Raw genomic sequence first — 20187 nt, 5'->3', positions numbered from 1 at the left:
GCACCTTCCCAACTGCCTGGCTAGCCGCCCGCGGCCCACAGCCCGGGCTCAGGTCTGTCCACAGCAGCCGGACACAGCACAGATCGCACACCTCTCTAGCCACGGTGTCCCCACTGGGGGCATAAGAAGGATGATATGTCTCTGGGAGTTAGTCTGTGAATCAAAGTGTCCACAGCACATCTGGACACATCCTGCCATGGCCCCGAGTCCTCCATGTGGAGACCAGCACCCCGCACCCCCCCCCCCCCCACACACACACACCAAGGCTCGCAGGCCCTACCTGGATGCTGTGCACCACGTCCCGGAACAGGGGCGAGCGCTGGGTCCAGGTGCTCACCAGCTCCACCGCCCGGTCAAAGTTCTTGACGTACTCGCCGTACATCTTGAGGAACGGGGCCAGCTTCTGCAGGATGTCCCCGAACCGAGGGTTCACGTCCCTTTGGGGGGGGGGGGTGAGATCATCAGAGAAACCACTTGGCAAGGGGTCAGGTGAGAGGGACTTCACTGGGGGGCGAGGAGGGGGGGCGTCGGCCTGACCCCCTCTGTGTGGCGGGAGGCAAACTGTCGCCATCCGCCATCCAGAGCCTCCGTCTCCTTCCCCGACTCACAGGGAGGAGAAAACAGCAGATGCCCGATGGCAAACGCAGGTGCCTGAACCGTCACCAGGGCAGGCACAGAGCCGCGCTCACACCCAGGCGGGAGCCACTGTCATGACGCCACGGCCTCAAAGAGACGCGAGGAACCGCACCGCACCCCTCCCAGGAGCAAAGCTCAGCATGGACGACGCGGCACTGCGCACCCCTGACCATGACTGGGCCAGGGATTGAGAAATAAGCCGCAAAAAGCATAAACGTAAATTAATATTCTTTGATCTTAGAACTGTGGGGGAATTGATCCTAAATAAATCATCGAAAAGAAGGAAAAGGGCACACAGACAAAACCAGCCACTGCGGCCTCACCGGAAATGTGCCCGGGGGTTCAGGCAAGGCCCAGCCGGGAAGGTGGCCGCAGGCGCTGCCCCTGCACTGCTATCGCCCAGCAGCTGCGGGCACCGTGCGGATGGCCTCTCCCGGGCCTGGAGGAGAAAACCCCTTTCTCTCCAGAAGGACGAGTCAGCCAGCCCAGCCTTGAGCTTGAGCCCAAAGGCCTGGGCGCCTGCTCCATAGGTGCAGCCTGTACCTCTGAAGATTGACATAGGGACCCAGTGTCCAGCTGGTCCTGGTGGGGGGAGCCCGGGCCTGGCTGCAGCCAGAGGGGCCAGGACACTGGCTCTGAGGGCCAGCAAAGGGCAGCAGCGGGAAGCCACAGACCAAAGCAGAACAGCAGAAAGCCGGGCCGGTGGGGGGGAGGGCCAGTTGGGGGGCCGGTGGGGAGGGCTGGTGGCACTGTGCCGGGATGTTTTGTGATTATGACTTGCAGCCCCGCTGAGAATGCACAGAAGTGGCAGAGGGCAAGGCCCCGCCCCAGAGGAGGACCCAAGGTGTACACTGAGGGGAAGCCTAATATTTTAAGGCAAAGGTGGAGTGTCCGTAGGAGGAAAAAGGCTCGGTTTGCTGGCTGCTGGGGTGCTTGCAGATGTCTAACCCCACTTAATCCCATGAAGCCCTAAGCAGGTCCCTTTCAGATGAAGAAGCTAAGGCTGGGAGACACTAGCAGCCGTGGGTCGCTGAGGTCAGAGCTGGGAAGCAGGCCCAAGTGCCTCCGGGCTTTTTAAGACATAAAACCTCCAGATTTAGAAGCCACTTGGCAAAGAGAATTAAGAAACAACAGCACCATGACACAATCACCAGGACAGCCAACTGTCCGCGGCGCAGAGCCAAGCTCCCGGAGAGGCCGCACTCACCACTCCTCTGTGATCCTCGTCTGCAGCGCGGGCAGGAGGAACTGCCCGTGGAAGCGGTAGATGGAGGAGATGTTAGAGAAGACGCCTGTGGTGACTTCCGGAGGGACCCCTGCTTCTGTCAGCCGGGTGCAGAAGACCTGGGCACACAATGGTCACTGAGGGTGGCCACGTGGTGCGGTCACGCTTCTTCTGTGGGTGCGGGTGCCCAGGAGAGGCTGTGACGCCTCCCCTTCCCCTAATAAACCTCCCATTTCAGCAAAGTGGCTCCAGTAACCTTTGGGTCTTACAGCAAGCTTCCTTATGGCTAAGGACGGGGATGAGGCAGATGGGGACAGACCATTCTTCCTCCGTCTACCTTCATGGGAAATGGAAGGTCCCAATTTCCGTTCTCTACTTGTGAGGTCCAAACAGAGGCAACACCTGTAACACCCTGTGCGTCCTTTGGAGTTACTGCCTGAGCTCATAAATCCCATGTTGTCACGTGGACAGAGAAAGTGCCACCCACAGATCCCACTGTTTATTCAGAAAGATGTCCAGAGACCGTTCACATGCTCATATAATGTGACTGCCAGGAATAAGGAGTAAAAACCCGCAAGGGGACCAGGCAAGACCTTTGCGCCACAGCCACAAGCTCTAAAAGCAAGAAGTATAAGTTTCTGTAGGGTACTTAAATTTGTCTGAGTTTTAGTATAGTCATTTGTATTCCAAATATATGGCCTAGCCAATGTTAAGATGGGGAGTTTGCCTGTGAAACTGCCCATGAAACTATGAACGTAGACAAAGGCACGCCCCAGCCAGAAGGCTACCTGGTCTAGCAGGTGCAGCCGCCTCACGTAGGTCTCCTCGGTGTGCAGGAGCTCTTGGGCGATGTGGAGCAGCTCCTGGGACCTGGAGCGCTGGGGAGAGAAGAGCCAGAGATGAACTGGGGAAGGTGAGCCTTGGAGAGCAGATCTGACAAGGGCCGCTCTGCACCAGGGAAGACTAGGGGTGCTGTGAGGCCAGAGGAGGCTTCTGGGATTGGAAGGTGCAGAAGATTAACAAGGACACAGAAACTATAAAAAAGAGGAATTTAATATCAGATTTTATCAGGCAGAAGATTCAGCAAACTTGAAGATAGGTCATTTGAAATCATCAAGTCACAGGAGCAAAGAGAAAAAGGAATGAATAAAAACAAAGAGAACCTAAGGAACTTATGGAACACTAACAGAAAGACTAATATATTCATGATGAAAGTCCTAACAGGAGAACAGAGCTTATTTGAGGAAATAATGGCGGAAAACTCCCTAAATCTGAGTAAAGAAATGGACATACAAATTTGAGAAGCTCAAGAAACTTCAAGTAGGTTGTATTTAAAATGAATGAGCCCTGGCCAGGTGGTACAGTTGGCTGGAGCATGGTCCCGTACACCAAAAAGGTTGCAGGTTTGATCCTCTGTCAGGGTGTGTATGGGAGGCAACTGATCAATGTTTCTCTCTCACATTGCTATTCTCTCTCTCTTCCTCTCTCTCATTTCCTCTCCTCTAAAACATATAGTTGGGTGAGGATTAAAAAACTAAAACAAAAGAACCACACTGAGATCTATTATCTATATATATAAAAAGCCAATGACTGGAATGCCAGAATGACCTGAACGACTGGTCACTATGACGCCCACTGTGGCCAGCAAACTGGCCCGATCAGAGGGTGGGGCCGGCTGGCCAACCTCCTACAACCCCTCCCCCCCCCAGCCCTGCCCCCAATGGGCCCCCACCACCCCGATCAGCCTGCAGACCACCCCCCAGCCAGCTCTGCCCCCAATCGGCCACCCCCACACCAATCAGGGGTGGGGCTGGCCGGCCAAGCTCCCACTGCCACTCCCCTGGCCCCCAGTTGGCCCCACCACCCCATTCTGGTGTGGGGCTGGCTGGCCCACCACCCACAGCCCCTCCCCACGGCCGGCCCTGCCCCCAATCGGCCCCCCCCCCACCCCCTTGGCCAATCGGCCGTGGCCCTTACCCACAGCTGGCCCAGCCCTGATTGTGTCCTCGGGGCAGGCTGGCTGGCCAACCTCCCACCAGCTCCTCCCCCCCACAGGCCCATCCCCCATCCGCCCTGATTGGGGCCAGGCTGGCCAGATCCCACCCATGCAAAAATTCATGCACTGAGCCTCTACTCTCTCTCTCTCTCTATAAACCTAAGCGACTGTTACAACCGGACGACTGGCTGGTAGCTATGACACGCACTGACCACCAGGAGGCAGATACTCAATGCAGAAGCTGACTCCTGGTGGTCAGTGCACTCCCACAGCCAAACTCCCGCAGTCCCTCCCACTAGCCGGCTGGCCCTGATTGGCCCCGATCACTGGCCAGAGCGAGAGACCCTACCCATGCACAGATTTGTGCACTGGGCCTCTAGTAATAATAATAAAAGAATGAGATGATATACTTAATATGCTAAGAGAAAAAAACTGTCAACCAAGAATACTGTATTCAGGAAAGCTGCCTTAAAATGAAGAAATTATGACCTTCCCAAATAAACTAAAGATGAAGAGTTCATTACCACTAGAGCTGCTCTACAAGAAATGTTTAACGAGTCTTGAAATTGTGAAGATGGTAGAAAGCAACATAAGCTGTACAAAAATATAAGGTTCTCAGTAAAGGTAATGCATGGGTAAATATAGTAACATGCCCTGTTGTAATTTTGGTACATAAAATTTAAATGACAAGAATATTTTGAAACTATAAGTATTTATTAATGAGTATACAATGTATAAATATGTAATTTCTGACATAACAGAGTGGGGAAGAAGGAGAGCTGTAAAGGAGTAGAATTTTTATATGCCATTCAAGTTATCAGTTCAAAATGAAAGGTATAACTTTAATATATTTTATATAATTGCAATAGTAACTATAAAGAAAATAGCTATAGCCGAAACCGGTTTGGCTCAGTGGATAGAGCGTCGGCCTGCGGACTGAGAGGTCCCAGGTTTGATTCCGGTCAGGGGCATGTACCTGGGTTGTGGGCACATCTCCCAGTGGGAGATGTGCAGGAGGCAGCTGATTGATGTTTCTCGCTCATCGATGTTTCTGACTCTCTATCTCTCTCCCTTCCTCTCTGTAAAAAATCAATAAAATATATTAAAAAAAAGAAAATAGCTATAAAAAGTACACAAAAAGAAATGAGAAGAAATCAAAGCACATAAGGACAAAATTCAGTGAAACAAAGGAAGGCAGTGAGAGAGGGACAAAAAGCAACCATAATTCCTTTCTTATCAGTAATTACTTGAAAATGGATTATACCCCTAAATCAAAAGACATAAATTGGATGAATGGATTGAAAAAATAGCATCCAGGAAGGATTAAACATGGCGATGGAGTAAGTAGATGCTGCACGGACACGCTCCAGGACCAAACTGGAATTACAACTAAAACACAGAAAAACTTTCTGAATAATCAACTGGAGGCTTGCTGGAGAGAATCCTGATGACTGAGGACCGAAAGTGGAGACCCCATAGAGACTGACATTGCTATCCAGGCAGTGTTGCTGGGGACGGGGGTGGGGGGGGTGGGGGTCTTGGGGGCGCGGGCAGCTGACCCACCCTGTTGGAAAACACCTTGCCCCATGGTGTGAAGGTGCTGAGTCCCACTAAGAGCCTAAGAATAACAACCAGCCTCCGGGCAGAAGCAATCACCCAGCCCTGTGAGGAAAAGCTCTCTTCACACCTGTGGACAATTGATGGCAGGCTAGTCCAGGCTAAGTCCAATCAGTCTGCAAACATAAGTGGACACTGGAAGCTTTGAGTCTTAGCCTGATCTAATTAGTCAGAAAGCATTTGGCACTGCCCTGCACTGGAGATTGAGAGGCATATTAGATCTACCTATTACATAGTCACAAACCCAAACAGGCAGCCAAAAGGAGTATACAAAGAAACAACCCCCAGATGAAATAACAAGAGAATTCTCCAGAAGACAAGATAAATGAAACAGAGATAAGAAATTGATCTGATGCAGAGTTCAGAATAATGATGGTAAAGATGCTCAACAGTATGAGAAAAGATATAGTAACTATGAAAACACAAATAAAGAATGACATAGCACAAATAAAGAACAAATTGTAAGGAATACACAGCAGATTAGGGGAAGCTGAGGATAGGATCAGTAAAATAGAAGCAGGATCAGTAAAATAGAAGACAGAGTTGAAAAAATCATTCAATTAGAGAACCAAAAAGAAAAAAAATAATTAAAAAACAGGAGGACAGCCTGAGCCCGTTTGGCTCAGTGGACAGAACATCAGCCTCCGGACCAAAAGGTCCCAGGTTCAATTCCAGTCAAGGGCATGTAACTCAGTTGCAGGCTCCTCCCCGGCCTGGGCTCTGGTTGGGGCTCATGCAGGAGGCAACCAATCAATGTGCTTCTCTCACATCAATATTACTGTCTTTCCCTCTCTCTTACACTCTCTCTAAAAATCAATGGAAAAATATCCTCTGGTGCGGATTAAACAAACAAACAAACAAACAAACAAACAAACAAACAGGAGGACAGCTTAAGGGAGCTGTGGGACAATGTGAAATGTAACAATATTCACATAGCAGGTGTGCCAGAAGAGGCAGAAAGTGAAAAGGGGATAGAGAACGTGTTTGATGAAATAATGGCAGAAAACTTCCCTCACCTGGTGAAGGAAAAAGTCACACAAATGAGGGCAGCACAGAGAGTGCCAAGCAGAAAGAACCCAAACAGGTCCATGCCCAGTCACATGGTAATTAAAATGCCAAAAATTGAAGACAAAGAGAGTATCTTAAAGGCAGTAAGAGAAAAGCAAACTGTTACCAACAAAGGAGCTCCCATCAGAAACTCTATAGGCCAGAAGGGAATGGCATGAAGTGCTCAAGATAATGGAAAGCAAACATCTGAAACCAAAATTACTATATCTATCAAGGCTATCATTCAAAATAGATGGTGATAAAGAGCTTCCCAGACAAAAAAGGCTAAAAGTGTACATCACTACCAAGCCAGCATTACAAGATGTGCTAAAGGGACTGCTGTAATGAGAAGAAACCTAGACATACAGAATTAAAATGGCAATAAGTAAGTACTTATCAATAATAAACTTAAATGTAAATGGATTAAATTCTCCAATCAAAAGGCATACGGTAGTTGAATGGCTATAAAAACATCACTCAACTATATGCTGTCTACAAGAGATCCACATTAGAACAAAAGACTCACACAGAATGAGAGTGAAGGGATGGGAAAAAATTCTCCATGCAAATGGAAAAGAAAAAAAAAGCTGGGGTAGCAATATTCATATCCAACAAAATAGACTTCAAAATGAAGTCCATCACAAGAGACAACAAAAGTCATTACATAATACTAAAGGGATCAATCCAACAGGAGGATATAACCTTGGTAAACATATATGCACCCAAAATAGGAGCACCTAAATATATAAAAAGAAACTTCTAGAGGACGTTAAGGGAGAGATCAACAGCAATACAGTCATAGTAGGGGATGTTAACACCCCACTGACTCCACTGGATAGATCTTCCAGACAAAAACTTAACAAGGAAACAGGGTCCTTAAAGGACACACTGGATCAGGAGGATTTAACTGACATTTATAGGGCTTTTCACCCCAAAGCTGCAGAATAAACATTCTTCTCGAGTGCACATGGGTCATTCACAAAGAGAGACCACATGTTAGGACACAAAACAAGTCTCTACAAGTTCAAGAAGATGGAAATCATATCAAGTATCTTCTCAGATCACAGTAGTTAATCAAATTAGAAATCAACTACAGTAAAAACACCCAGAAACATTCAAACACATGGAGGCTAAATAGCATGCTATTAAACAATGAATCAGTTACTTATGAGATCAAGAAAGAAATTAAAAACTTCCTGGAAACAAATGAACATGCAACCAACAAAAACATCTGGGACACAGAAAAAGCAGTCCTGAGAGGGAAGTTCATAGCATTACAGGCATACTTCAAAAACCAAGAAAAAGTAACAATAAACTATTTAACCCTACTACTTAAAGAGCAGAAAGAGAACAACAAGAAAAGTAGAAGAAAGAAAACATTCAAACATTCAAAGAAGAACTAACACCCATCCTCCTAAAATTATTCCAAAAACTCCAAGAGGACGGAACACTTCCAAGCTCTTTTTACGAGGCCAGCATTATCCTAATTTCAAAACCAAATAAAGACACTACAAAAAAAGAGAAGTACAGGCCAATATCCCTGATGAACATAGATGCTAAAATTCTCAACAAAATGCTAGCAAATTGCATCCAGCAATATATTAAAAAGATCATACAACATGATAGAGTGGGATTTATTCCAGGGATGCAAGGATGGTACAATATTCACAAATCAATAAATGTGGTACATCACATAAACAAATTGAAAGACAAAAATCACATGGTCATATCAATAGACACAGGAAAAGCATTCAACAAAATCCAACACCCATTTTTTAAATAAAAACTCTCAGTAAAGTGGGAATAGAGAGAGTATATCGCAACATGATAAAGGCCATATATGACAAACCTACAGCACACAGCCTACTCAACAGGTAAAAACTAAAACCATTTCCCCTAAGAACAGGAACAAGACAGGGATGTCTTGTTCAACATAGTACTGGAAGTCCTAGCCACAGCGATCAGACAAGAAGAAGAAATAAAAGGCATCCAGATTGGAAAGTAGGAAGTAAAACTCTCATTATTTGCAGATGGCATGATATTATACATAGAAAACCCTAAAAACTCCACCAAAAAACTACTACATTTAATAAATGAATTTGGCAATGTAGCAGGATACAAAATCAACACCCAAAAATGAATGGCTTTTTTATACACCAATAATGAATTCTCAGAAAGAGAAACTAAACAAACAATCCCATTTGCCATTGCAACCAAAATATTAAGATACTTAGGTAAAAGACATTCTCGAAAAACTACAGGACGTTGGGGGAAAAAAGAGATAGAAGGAGATATAAACAAGTGGAAGAATATTCTGTGTTCATGGATTGGTAGAATCAACATCATTAAAATGTCCATACTACCTAAGGCAATCTATAGATTCAATGCAATCCCTATTAAAATACCAACAGTATATTTCACAGATCTAGAACAAATACTCCAAAAATTTATATGGAACCAAAAAAGATCCCAAATAGCCACAGCAACCTTGAGAAAGAAGAACAAAATTGGAGGGATCACAATGCCAGATATTAAGTTATACTACAAAGCCACTGTAATCAAAACAGCCTGGTACTGGCACAAGAACAGGCATATAGATCAATGGAATGGAACAGAGACTCCAGAAATCAACCCAAGTCATTATGCTCAATTAATATTTGACAAAGGAGGCAAGAGCATACAATGGAATCAAGACAGTCTCTTCAATAAATGGTGTTGGAATAATTGGACAGATACATGCAAAAAAATGAAACTAGACCACCAACTTATACTATATACAAAAATAAACTAAAAATGGATAAAAGACTTAAATGTAAGTTGTGAAACCATAAAAATCCTGGAAGAAACCATAGGCAGCAAAATCTCAAACATCTTTTGTAGCAATATGTTTACAGATACATCTCCTAGGTCAGCGGTCGCCAACCTTTCGGGCCTCACAGACCGTCAGTGGTCCATGGACCACCGGTTGGTGACCACTGTCTTAGGAAAAAAGAAACTAAGGAGAAAATAAACAGATGGGACCACATCAAAATAAAAGGCTTCTGCACAGCAAAAGAAACCATCAACAAAACAAAAAGGGAGCCCACTATATGGAAGAAAATATTTGGCAATGATACAGCTGTTAAAGGGTTAATATCCAAAATATATAAGGAACTTATACAATTGAACAATACAATTAAAAAATGGGCAAAGAACCTAAATAGACACTTCTCCAAAGCGGACATACAAACAGCCAAGAGACACATGAAAAAATGCTCAGCCGTTGAACATCAGAGAGATGCAAACTAAAACAACAATGAGGTATCACCTCACACCTGTCAGAATGGCTACCATCAACAAATCAACAAATGACAAGTGCTGGCGAGGATGTGGAGAAGAGGGAACCCTCATGCACTGCTGGTGGGAATGCAGACTGGTGCAGCCACTGTGGAGAACAGTATGGAGTTTCCTCAAAAAATTAAATATGGAACTGCCATTTGACCCAGTGACCCCACTTCTAGGAATATATCCTAAGAATCCCAAAACACCAATCAGAAGAATGTATGCGCCCCGATGTTCATAGCAGCACAATTTACAATAGCTTAGATCTGGAAACAGCCCAAGTGCCCATCAGTAGATGGGTAGATAAAAAAGCTGTGGTACATTTACACCATGGAATACTATGCAGCAGTAAAAAAGAAGGCTCTCTTACCCTTTGAGACTTCATGGAGGGACCTGGAGAGTATCATGCTAAGTGAAATAGGTCAGTCAGAGAAAGACAAGTATCACATGATCCCACTCATATGTGGAATCTACGTAACAAAATAAAGTGAACAGAGTGGATCCACAGACATGGAAGCATGGAACAGAGTGCAGGATCTTGGAGGGAAGGCAGGGAGGGTGGGGGCTGGGAGGTAATCAACCAAAGAGCTTGTATGCATATATGCATGGCCCATGGACACAGACAGTGGGGAGGTGAGGCCTGGGGCAGGGTGGGAGTGGGCTGGAGGTGGTCAATGGTGGATAAAAGGGGAAATATGTTATATTTTCAATAATAAAAATTTAAATATATGTATGCATATATAAACAATAAAATGGCAATCCAATATAATAAAAGGCTAATATGCAAGTTGTCCCCTTGACCAGCCTGCCAACCACCTGTGGCCCTTCTCCATGGCCCACCCAGCCCGATCGGCCCCAAGGCGGGCCGGCTGGACCCCACCTGGTCATGTATTCATGCACCAGGCCTCTAGTTCCAAATCACTGTGGATGGTGTTAGAAGGGTATGATATTTATAGGGATGATCATTTAATAAATTTTATGTCTAATCACTGGGGTGTAAACATGAAACTAATATAATATTGTATGTCAACCGTAATTGAAAAAAAATAAAAATAATGAATTTAAAAAATAAAATATCTTTGTTAATCACAATAGGATAAAATGAAATCAATAGCCCTGGCTGATGTGGATCAGTGGTTAGAGTGTTGGCCCACCACAGGGTCACAGGTTCGATTCCCAGTCAAGGGCACATTCCTGGGTTGTAGTTCGATCCCCAGTCCCAGTCGGGGTACATGTGGGAGGCAACCAATCAATGTTCTCTCTCACATCAATGTCTCTCTCTCTCTCTCTCTCTCTCTCTCTCTCTCTCTCTCTCTCTCCCTCTCTCTCTCTCTCTCTCCCTCCTTTCCACTCTCTCTAAAAAGTCAATGGAAAAAATATCCTCAGGTGAGGATTAACTAACAAACAAACAAAAAGTCACAAAGGAAACTAGAAAGTGCCTTGAGGAAAGTGGGAGTAAGAGCACAGCATCCCCTGTGTGGACGGCGCCGAGCCGCCGAGAGGACCGCTTAGAGCTGCAAGTGCACATGGGAAGAAGGAGAGGCCTCAGCCAACAGCCCCGCCCAACACCTCACGAAGCTGGAAGAACGAGAACGAAACCCAAAGCAGCTCCAAAGGAGAGAACAGTAGAGATTAGAGTATAAGTGAAACAGAATAGAAAAACTATGACACAAATCAACACAATTAAGAGTTGTTTTTTTGAAAAGAATCAATTAAATTGACAAACACTTAGTTAAATTAATTAAGAAGAAAAGAGAAGACTCAAGTAACTAATATCAGAAATTGAAAGAGAAACCATGACAATTGATGCCACAGAAATAAAAAGGACTATAAGAGAATACTATGAATAATTAATTGGATACCGTAGAAGAAATGGATAAATTCTTTGAAACACAAAACCTACCAAGACTGAATCACAAAGAAACTGAAAATCTGAACAGACCAGTAATGAGTAAAGAGATTGAATAAGCAATTAAAGACTTTCCAACAGAAAAAACCCAAGTGGCTTCACTAGAGAATTAATAACACTGGAGAACCATTTGTCTCAGATACTTCCAAAAAGTTGAAGAGACACGTCCAAGTTTATTCTGTAAGATAAGCACTACCCTTATACCAAAGCCACACAAAGATGTCACAAGAAAAGAAAATTATCCGTCATTATCCCTGATGAATATTGATGCAAAAATCCTCATCAAAATATTAGCAAATTGTACTCAGTAGCATATTAAAAGGATCAGCCTGGCCAGTGTGGCTCAATGGTTGACTGTCAACCCATGAACCAGGAGATCACGGTTTGATTCCCGGTTAGGGAACATGCCCAGGTTGTGGGCTCGATCACCAGTGTGGGGCGGGCAGGAGGTAGCCGGTTGATGATTCTCTCATTGTTGATGTTTCTATCCCTCTTTTTCTCTCCCTTCCTCTCTGAAATCAGTAAAAACATGTTTTAAAAAAATAAAAAATTAAAGGATCATCTACCATGACCAAGTGGAATTTATTTCTGGAATACAAGAATGGTTCACTAGATGAAAGTCAGTCAATGTAATACAGAATGAAGGGAAAATTGCCACAGAAAAATCATTTGACAAGATGCAATATCCTTTTGTAACAAGAACAATCAACAAATTAGGACTAGAACAAGGAAACTAATTCCACATAATACAGGCCAATCTGACATGGATGTACGCCTGGGTGGCCCCCCCATGCCAGCACCCCTTCGTCCCCGCTGGGTGGGAACTTGAGCACAGGGTCCAGGCCCCTGGTCCAGAGCCCCGCCCTGAGGGTTGGGCCCGTGTGCAATAAATGGGCCGACGTGCGACAAATCAGAATCCCATGATGAAGAACGTGGACCGTTCCCCGCGTGGCCATGTGACATGCCACTTTCATGTCGCAGACACAGAGCCTGCCCCGGGAGCACCGGAGGCTGGGTGGGCAGAGCGCCACCCTGAGGCCTGCACTTGCCCAGGAGCTGGGACAGGCAGTCAGCTTCCCTGGAGAGGCCCAGGTGGTGGGGCCCACAGTAAACACAGCATTTATTTATTTTTATTTTACGATGTTTTGGCATTTTGGGGCCTTGCTCACCCTGTTTGCTGGTCCCTGCCTCTCCCCATCCCCCCTGCCCTCCCCCACCCCCGCTCTAATCACCCTGGGCTGTACCAGACATCAGGGACAGCTGTGCCTCAGCCCGCTGGGATGACCACCTGGCCAGTCCTAAATGTGCTCATTGCCTCACCTGGTCCTTCCCTCAGAAGTTACAGGAAAGCCTCTTGCCCTCCCCCACCCCCCTGCCTCCCCCAGCGGCCCTGCAGCTTCCCCTGGGGCCTCTGGGTGGCGCTGTCCTGGGAACTGGGAGTCATACTGTTTCTCAGTGGCTGTCATCTCCTGACCTGTGGCCTCATCACACTCAAAGGATAATGAGACCTGGATTACAGCCGGGGCAGCAGCCCCCAGAGGCTTGTTCTGGGCGGTGAGGCTGGCAGCTGCCCTTGGCCCCAGGCCCGTCTCCTGGTGCTGCCACAGCAGCCAGCACACAGCCAGGGGCCCGGCCTCACCCGTCAGACACCCCGCTTCTCTAGGGAGCAGCGCTGGCCCTTCCAGCACAGGGCCTCCCTCGCAGGGTGTCTGCTCTGTTTCTGTCCTTATGCGTCAGAGCCCGGGATGCTAACGGGACGCAGAAGGGCTTTCTGTGAGGCCAGCCCTGGGCTCCCTGCCGTGGACACAGCAGCTCCCCAGGCTGCTGCTCGGTGCTCCACCCGCCCCACCGGCTCCCTTCCCGCCCCACCCCATCCGATGACCCGTGTGTGTGCCTTCCTCGCAGCCCTTCAAGGTGGACAGCAAGCCCAGGGCGCTGGCGGTGGCACGGCTCCTGCTGAGACAGGCAGCCAGGCTCCAGACCAGGGCCGACTGGGTGTGTCCCCCCCCCCCCCCCCTCCAACTCGTCCAGGGGCCTCTGCGAGCGTGGTGTCTGAGCAGGCACACAATTACTGGCACCAAGCGGGAGTGAGGCCACTGCCACCTCAGACAGACCCCCTGGAGGAGCCCCGTCCTGGGCAGGAGGGCAACCCACCTTGGCCAGGTCTGCACAGGCCCCCGGGGGGCTGTTCTCGGGCGCTGGCTCCTGGCCGCTGTCCTGGCCCATGTCGCTGTTGGCCTCCTTCCGGGTGGTGTTGCTGCCTGGGGCCGCCTCGGGGTGCAGTGCCAGGAGGGTGGGGCCCCCCGCCTCGCTGCCCTCCTGGCAGGAGAAGGGCCCAGTGGGCGCGCTGCGGGTCGGGCTGTCGATCCCGCTGTCCCGGTTAGGGATCTTGGCGGGGCTCACAGCAGCCTGGCCGCCAGGGCTCCTCGGGGCAGGGGCCGCACGGGGGGCTCCGGGCCCTATGGGCAGCGCCTGCAGTTTCCCTGGGTCTGTGCTGGGCAGCTCTGGGGAGCAGCCGCCAGGCCCATCTTCTGGCCCCTCGGGGGCGGCGCGGGGGGCCGGGGCTGTGGAGACCCCTCCTCCTGCCTCCATCCTCAGGGCTGAGCTCTCTGACGGAGGGGCTGGGGGGCGGGGGCTTCCTGTAGGAGAAAGGAGCGAGGTCAGTGCCGCTGGGCCTGGGCCCGCCCCTGGGGCCCGATGCAGCACCCAGGATGCCTCCCCGGGGTCAGCCTCCGTGGCCTCCGCTCCCTGCCTGGGGCTTTGGGGCAATGGCCAATGGAAACTAAATCTCTTCGACATAAACGCGGAAGAAAGGCAGAGAGGAGGAAGAGAGTGAGGAAGAAAGGGAGGTGCTGGGAGGAGGACATCCTACAGTAGAAGCTACCTGCCGCCCAAAGAATTCAAAATATACGCGCAGAACAACAGTGAGGCCGTGGGAGCACCCGTCAGTGGAGAGGGCCTGCAGGGAGGGCGGGCAGGCTGCCTTCCCAGCCCTGAGCGCTGAAGCAGTGTCCCCTGGTGTGGGCAGCGCCTGGGGCCATCTGGACACTCTCAGGCCAGAACTGAGCTGGTCCCTGGCCACAGGCGGCGCCTGCCCGAGCGGCCGGGTCCCCTGGAGTGTGCAGAGCTCACCCAGGGTGCAGGCGGGGCACCTGAGCACCTCACTGCCCCTCAGACACACCCTGCGCTCACACTCTGCCCCTCACAGGGAGGAAAAGCCTGCTGAGTGCGGTGTCTGGCAGCGGGGCTACCTGGAGTGGGGACTGCGGGTAGGGGGCGGGCTGCAGCAGAGCCTTCGCGGGCGGGGCTGGGTGGACGGCTTCATGGTGTACATGTAGTCAAAACACTGAGTGTCCACTGGACCATGAATGATGTGTCAGTTATACCTCAGAGCAGAGGATGCCTCTGGATGTGGGGGCCTGGCCAGCAGCTGGCATCCTTAGTGTCAGCGCTCATGTTACAGAGGGCGCTGATGTCCAGAGCACGAGGTGAGGCATGCAACATCCCTACCCAAGGACAGGCATGTGGACAACCCTTCCCAAGGACAGGCGTGCGGACGTCCCTTCCCAAGGACAGGCATGTGGACGTCCATTCCCAAGGACAGGTGTGCAACGTCCCTTCCCAAGGACAGGCGTGTGGACGTCCCTTCCCAAGGACAGGCGTGCGGACGTCCCTTCCCAAGGACAGGCGTGCGGACGTCCCTTCCCAAGGACAGGCGTGCGGACGTGCCTTCCCAAGGACAGGCGTGCGGACGACCCTTCCCAAGGACAGGCGTGCGGACGTCCCTTCCCAAGGACAGGCGTGCGGACGTGCCTTCCCAAGGACAGGCGTGCGGACGTCCCTTCCCAAGGACAGGCGTGCGGACGTCCCTTCCCAAGGACAGGAGTGCGGACGTCCCTTCCCAAGGACAGGCGTGCGGACGTCCCTGTCCCAAGGACAGGCGTGTGGACGTCCCTTCCCAAGGACAGGCGTGTGGACATCCCTTCCCAAGGACAGGCGTGTGGACATCCCTCCCCAAGGACAGACGTGTGGACATCCCTTCCCAAGGACAGGCATGCGGACGTCCCCGTCCCAAGGACAGGCATGTGGATGTCCCTTCCCAAGGACAGACGTGTGGACATCCCTTCCCAAGGACAGGCATGCACCTTTCCAGTGGAGCCTGGAACCATGATCATCTCATCTTCCAGGACTTTAATGCCAGGGCAGCCATGATGCTGGGCCAGACAGGGGAGCCCTGGTGCGGGCGGAGCAGGCCAGGGATAGGTCCTGGTGGGGAACAGCCGAGACCACCGGATCAGATCAGGAAGCTGAGGGATGCAGCCATGGCCTCACTCAACTAAGGGTGGACTTCCCAGCTGCAGCGTTCCCCAGGTCAAAGTGAGCACCAGGGCAGGCCAGGCTGCCCCGCTTCCCTCCACACAGCTCAGGGGGCAGTGGGCTTGGGAAGGGAAGGGCACTCACATGTGGACATGAGCTCCCACATACACACACCCCTCCACAGCACACATGTGTGCATGCATACACAGCGCCCTAGGGACCTTGTCCCAGACAGAGGGGACGGCGTCCCAGGCAGAGGGAACCGCGTCCCAGGCAGAGGGAACCGCGTCCCAGGCAGAGGGGACGGCGTCCCAGACAGAGGGAACCGCGTCCCAGGCAGAGGGGACGGCATCCCAGGCAGAGGGGACGGCGTTCCAGGCAGAGGGAACCGCGTCCCAGGCAGAGGGAACGGCGTCCCAGGCAGACAGGATGTGAGCTGAGTGACATTTCATTCAGACCAGCAGAGGCAGGTCTGTGTCTCACATTTGCCCTGCGGTCAGGGCTGCCCCAAGCTCATCCCCTTTATGTCGGACCCTCTGTTTCTTCAAATGCCATGTGGTGGCCGCCAGAGCCCACCTGGTGCAGGTGGAGAGGCTGCAGGAGGTAGCTGCTCCCGCCCGGTGATCACAATTCTGCAGTGGGGATGCGGGGACCTGGGCTCACAGTGGGCGCAGGACAGCCAGGCCGGCCTGGCCCTGCGGACTCACGGAGCTCCGCCTCTCCGCTCCGTGCTGGAAGGACCCGCGACCCAGGCCTCTGGGTGTGGGTGCAGGTGCGGGTGCAGGTGCAGCCTGGGCAGCTTGAGGAGCTGCTGCCTGAGGAGGGGCTGGTTGTGGTCAGAGGCCTGTCAGCCCCGCCCCCCGCCCCGACCCCTCCCTCTGAGCGGAACCAGGGCCTTGGGTCCCTGCGACTCCCCAGCCGGGGACAACCACTTCCTCTGCGCCCGCCCCACCCAGCCCCGCTAGCTGTCAGACTCGGGAGGCTTGGAGTTGGGGGTCAGGAGCAGGTAGTGGGGTGCTGTGTGCGCGCCTTCTCTCGGGCAAGAACTGCAGAGTCTGAGCGCTGGCCTTGCCCTGGCTCCCCCACCCCAGAGCCAGCTGCTCACCCGGCCTGCTGCCTGCTCCACGTCCCCATGTCCGCACACCGTGGGCCCTGGGAGGCCTGCGGCGCACCCTCTTCCCGAGGCACCACCCAGACAAAGCTGCAGGCTCCGGGCCAAGGGTGTGGAGGGCCCAGCCCCAGAACTGTGTGTGGGACCATCCCTCCCCCGCCCCCCCTTTCTGGCTCAGGCCTGGAAGCCCGGCTGGAGTGGGGTCGGCCACTCCTGGGCTCAGATCATCTTTCCTGGAGACGGAGACACCGACGACCCAGCGCTGTCCCCGCTCTCGGCGTCCCCCAGGGACCCGCACGCTTGCCTCTGCACAGTGACCCGACTGTCCACTCAGGCGCAGTGGCCTGGGGGCACGGACACAGCCAGACTCCACCGTGCCTCCCTGGCAGCGCCCCGATGCCGGGCGAGCTGGGAGCTGGTCAGTGTGTGAGACGGGACGTTTCTCAGGGAGCAGTGTGGCCTGGGAGGAGGAGGTCAGCCCCAACCTGGCCAGACAAAGCTTCCACTAGGGACACCTTCACCAGGGGCCGCGCCCGCCGCGAGGCGCCCCCGTCCTGCTCCGGATGCTCCCGGCCCAGAAGCGCCCTCGCCGGACGGAGCCCCCACCACTCACCTGCCTCGGCGGCTGCTCCGGCCTCGGGCAGAGCACTTCCTCCTGTGGTTCCGGTGCCGTCACGGCGACAAGGGGTGCGTTTCCGCGGTCACACCCAGGCCCGCCCGCCGGCCGAGGGCTTCATTTCCTAGCAGACCGGCCCCGGGGCACTCAGCGCGGCCCACAGGGCGCCGGCCGCGGGCGCGAGGGCCGGGCACAGGGCCCTCCCGGGCAGGAACGGGGACCACGCACAGAGGGGTGGGAACTCGAGAGGCCCCTGAAAATGCTTATTTCTAGGGGTGACGCCAGCCCTCCAGCCAGACTTGCCTCCCAGCGCCCACTGGGAGCCAGTACGCGCACATAACCACCCGGGTCCTGCGAGGCTTAGGCCACAAGCCCCTACCCAGCTCAGACGGTGGTTTCGTCACCCAGCCTTACAGGCCTTTCACAAACAGTCATTTCCTGCGCTCCGGCTTCCTCACTGTCACACGGGTCACGTGGAGCCCCCCCCTCCCCCCCCCCCCAGCGCCGCACACAGGGAACTGAGTGACAGCTGAAGTCCGCTTCGGGCTCCCTGGGGCCCCAGTGCCCCCACATCCTGAGAGAGGCTCACAGCAGCTGGGCGGGGCTGCTCCCTCCCTCGGTTCCTCCAAATGTTGACCAATGGTGCCGAGGCTGTGTGCTGGGAGATGCGGCCCACTCCCCTCCAGACAGACTTCCCTCCATCCCAAGGCCTGAAGGGTTCCGCAAACAGGTCGCGGTGCCCTCCTAGCCGGTCAGTGAGCCCCACCACCCACCCGGAGCCAGCTCTCGGGGGGACTTCACCCAGGAATCCGCAGGACAGGGTGCGGACACGTCTCCTGGCCCGCTGGCCGCCACCATCGCTGAGGACTCAGACCACCCACAGCGGGCAGCAGCGGACTGTGGCCACGTCTCAGAGGCCCCTGAGCCCACCTTCCAGAGCTCCCGACACGCACAGCACTGAGCCTCCTGGCCCGGTCGCTCTGTGAAACGGAGAGAAGGCGGCGGCCGGCCTGTGGGAGCACAGCACGGCAGCCATCCCCCAAGGGCCGCGCGGACACTGCTGCGCCGGAGGCTGGCCGCAGGACCTACTGACCAGAAACGGCCCGGAGGCCCCGGCCGGGCAGCACAGTTGGTTAAAGCGTCATCCTGATAGGCCAAGGTTGTGGGTTCCATCCCTGGTCAGGACACATCCTAGAACAGCTGTGGGCAAACTACGGCCCGCGGGCCGGATCCGGTCCTTTTGAAATGAATGAAACTAAAAAAAAAAAAAAAAAAAAAAAAAAAAGACCGTACCCTTTTATGTAATGATGTTTACTTTGAATTTATATTAGTTCACACAAACACTCCATCCATGCTTTTGTTCGGGCCCTCCGGTCCAGTTTAAGAACCCATTGTGGCCCTCGAGTCAAAAAGTTTGCCCTCCCCTGCCCTAGAATCAACCAATGAAGGCATAAGTAAGCGGAACAAGTTGACATTTCTCTCGCTCTCCCTTTAAAATCAGTAACAATTTTAAACAGTAAAATACTTTTTAAAATGGCCTAAGAAGGCAGTGGGAGTGTTGGCATCACGAAAGCAGGCCTGGTGTAATGACCTGGAAGGTGAGGGGTCTTGGCAGGTGACTACAGAAGGTGGAGTTAAATGAGGGGTGTGGCTGGAAAGTAGACTGGGCTTGAAAGTCCTCTCAGCCTGTGGGGTGTCTCCACCAGGGAGGCGACGCTTTCCAAGAAGAGCGTGCTCGTGGCAGGTACTTCCTGGTGACCCGAACCAGTGAAGCCATGCCCACCTCGAATAGGGCTGACCTGTGATGGAGCCAGTAGGACACTGCAGAAATGAGTGGTGACCTCCGAGACCAGGCCAGGCACCACATTGCAGCTTCAACCTTTCTCTCCTGAGTCACTCGTTCTAGGGAGCCAGCTGCCTTGTTGTGAGGAGAGCCCCGTGTGAGGAGGCCCCCAGCCTGCACCTGCTGGCCATGAGGGAGTGAATCATGTGGAAGTGGATCCCTGGCCTCAGTCAAACCTTCAGATGAGCTCTCAGCCCCGGGCCAACATTGGACCCCAGCCTAAGGGAGACCTCGAGTTAGAGCCACTCTGCACCCAAATTCCTGACCTGCCCAAACTAACTGAGTTGATAAGTGTTTACTAAATCTTGGATAATTTGTTATGCAGTGGTAGGTGATATAACATGGTTATCAGAAAAAAAAGGAGCAAGGGGTGATCTAAGGATGGGGGAGCATCAGCCCACAGTGGAGAAGTGTCCACAGGGAATTACTGGCACACATTCCTACTTCTCTGTCCAATTACTTCATCGCTGACTCACTGGTCCAAACCGGGTCCTCATCCCTGAAGGGTTTCCTGGTGACAATGGTGAAGGTCCACTTGTGCTGTTTGCT

The 20187-nt window shown here is 52.1% G+C and overlaps 1 protein-coding gene across 3 annotated transcripts in view; it reads right to left on the bottom strand.

Annotated features, from left to right (window-relative positions):
• Positions 1-18176, bottom strand: part of FGD3 (FYVE, RhoGEF and PH domain containing 3) — a 43179-nt gene extending 25003 nt beyond the window's left edge. For all 3 annotated transcript variants that reach the window (XM_081103213.1, XM_081103215.1, XM_081103214.1), the window contains exons 1-5: positions 17793-18176; positions 13906-14390; positions 2650-2739; positions 1844-1980; positions 281-437 (exon numbers count right to left, since the gene is read on the bottom strand). In XM_081103213.1, coding sequence (XP_080959339.1) covers positions 281-437; positions 1844-1980; positions 2650-2739; positions 13906-14343 — 822 coding nt within the window. In that variant the 5' untranslated portion in view covers positions 14344-14390; positions 17793-18176. The remainder of the gene's footprint in view (positions 1-280; positions 438-1843; positions 1981-2649; positions 2740-13905; positions 14391-17792) is intronic.
• Positions 18177-20187: the final 2011 nt, after the last annotated feature.

Source organism: Myotis nattereri (genome assembly GCF_964212035.1).
Source record: "Myotis nattereri genome assembly, chromosome: 12".
Lineage (NCBI taxonomy): Eukaryota > Metazoa > Chordata > Mammalia > Chiroptera > Vespertilionidae > Myotis > Myotis nattereri.
This window is presented reverse-complemented; position numbering and strand designations above follow the sequence as displayed.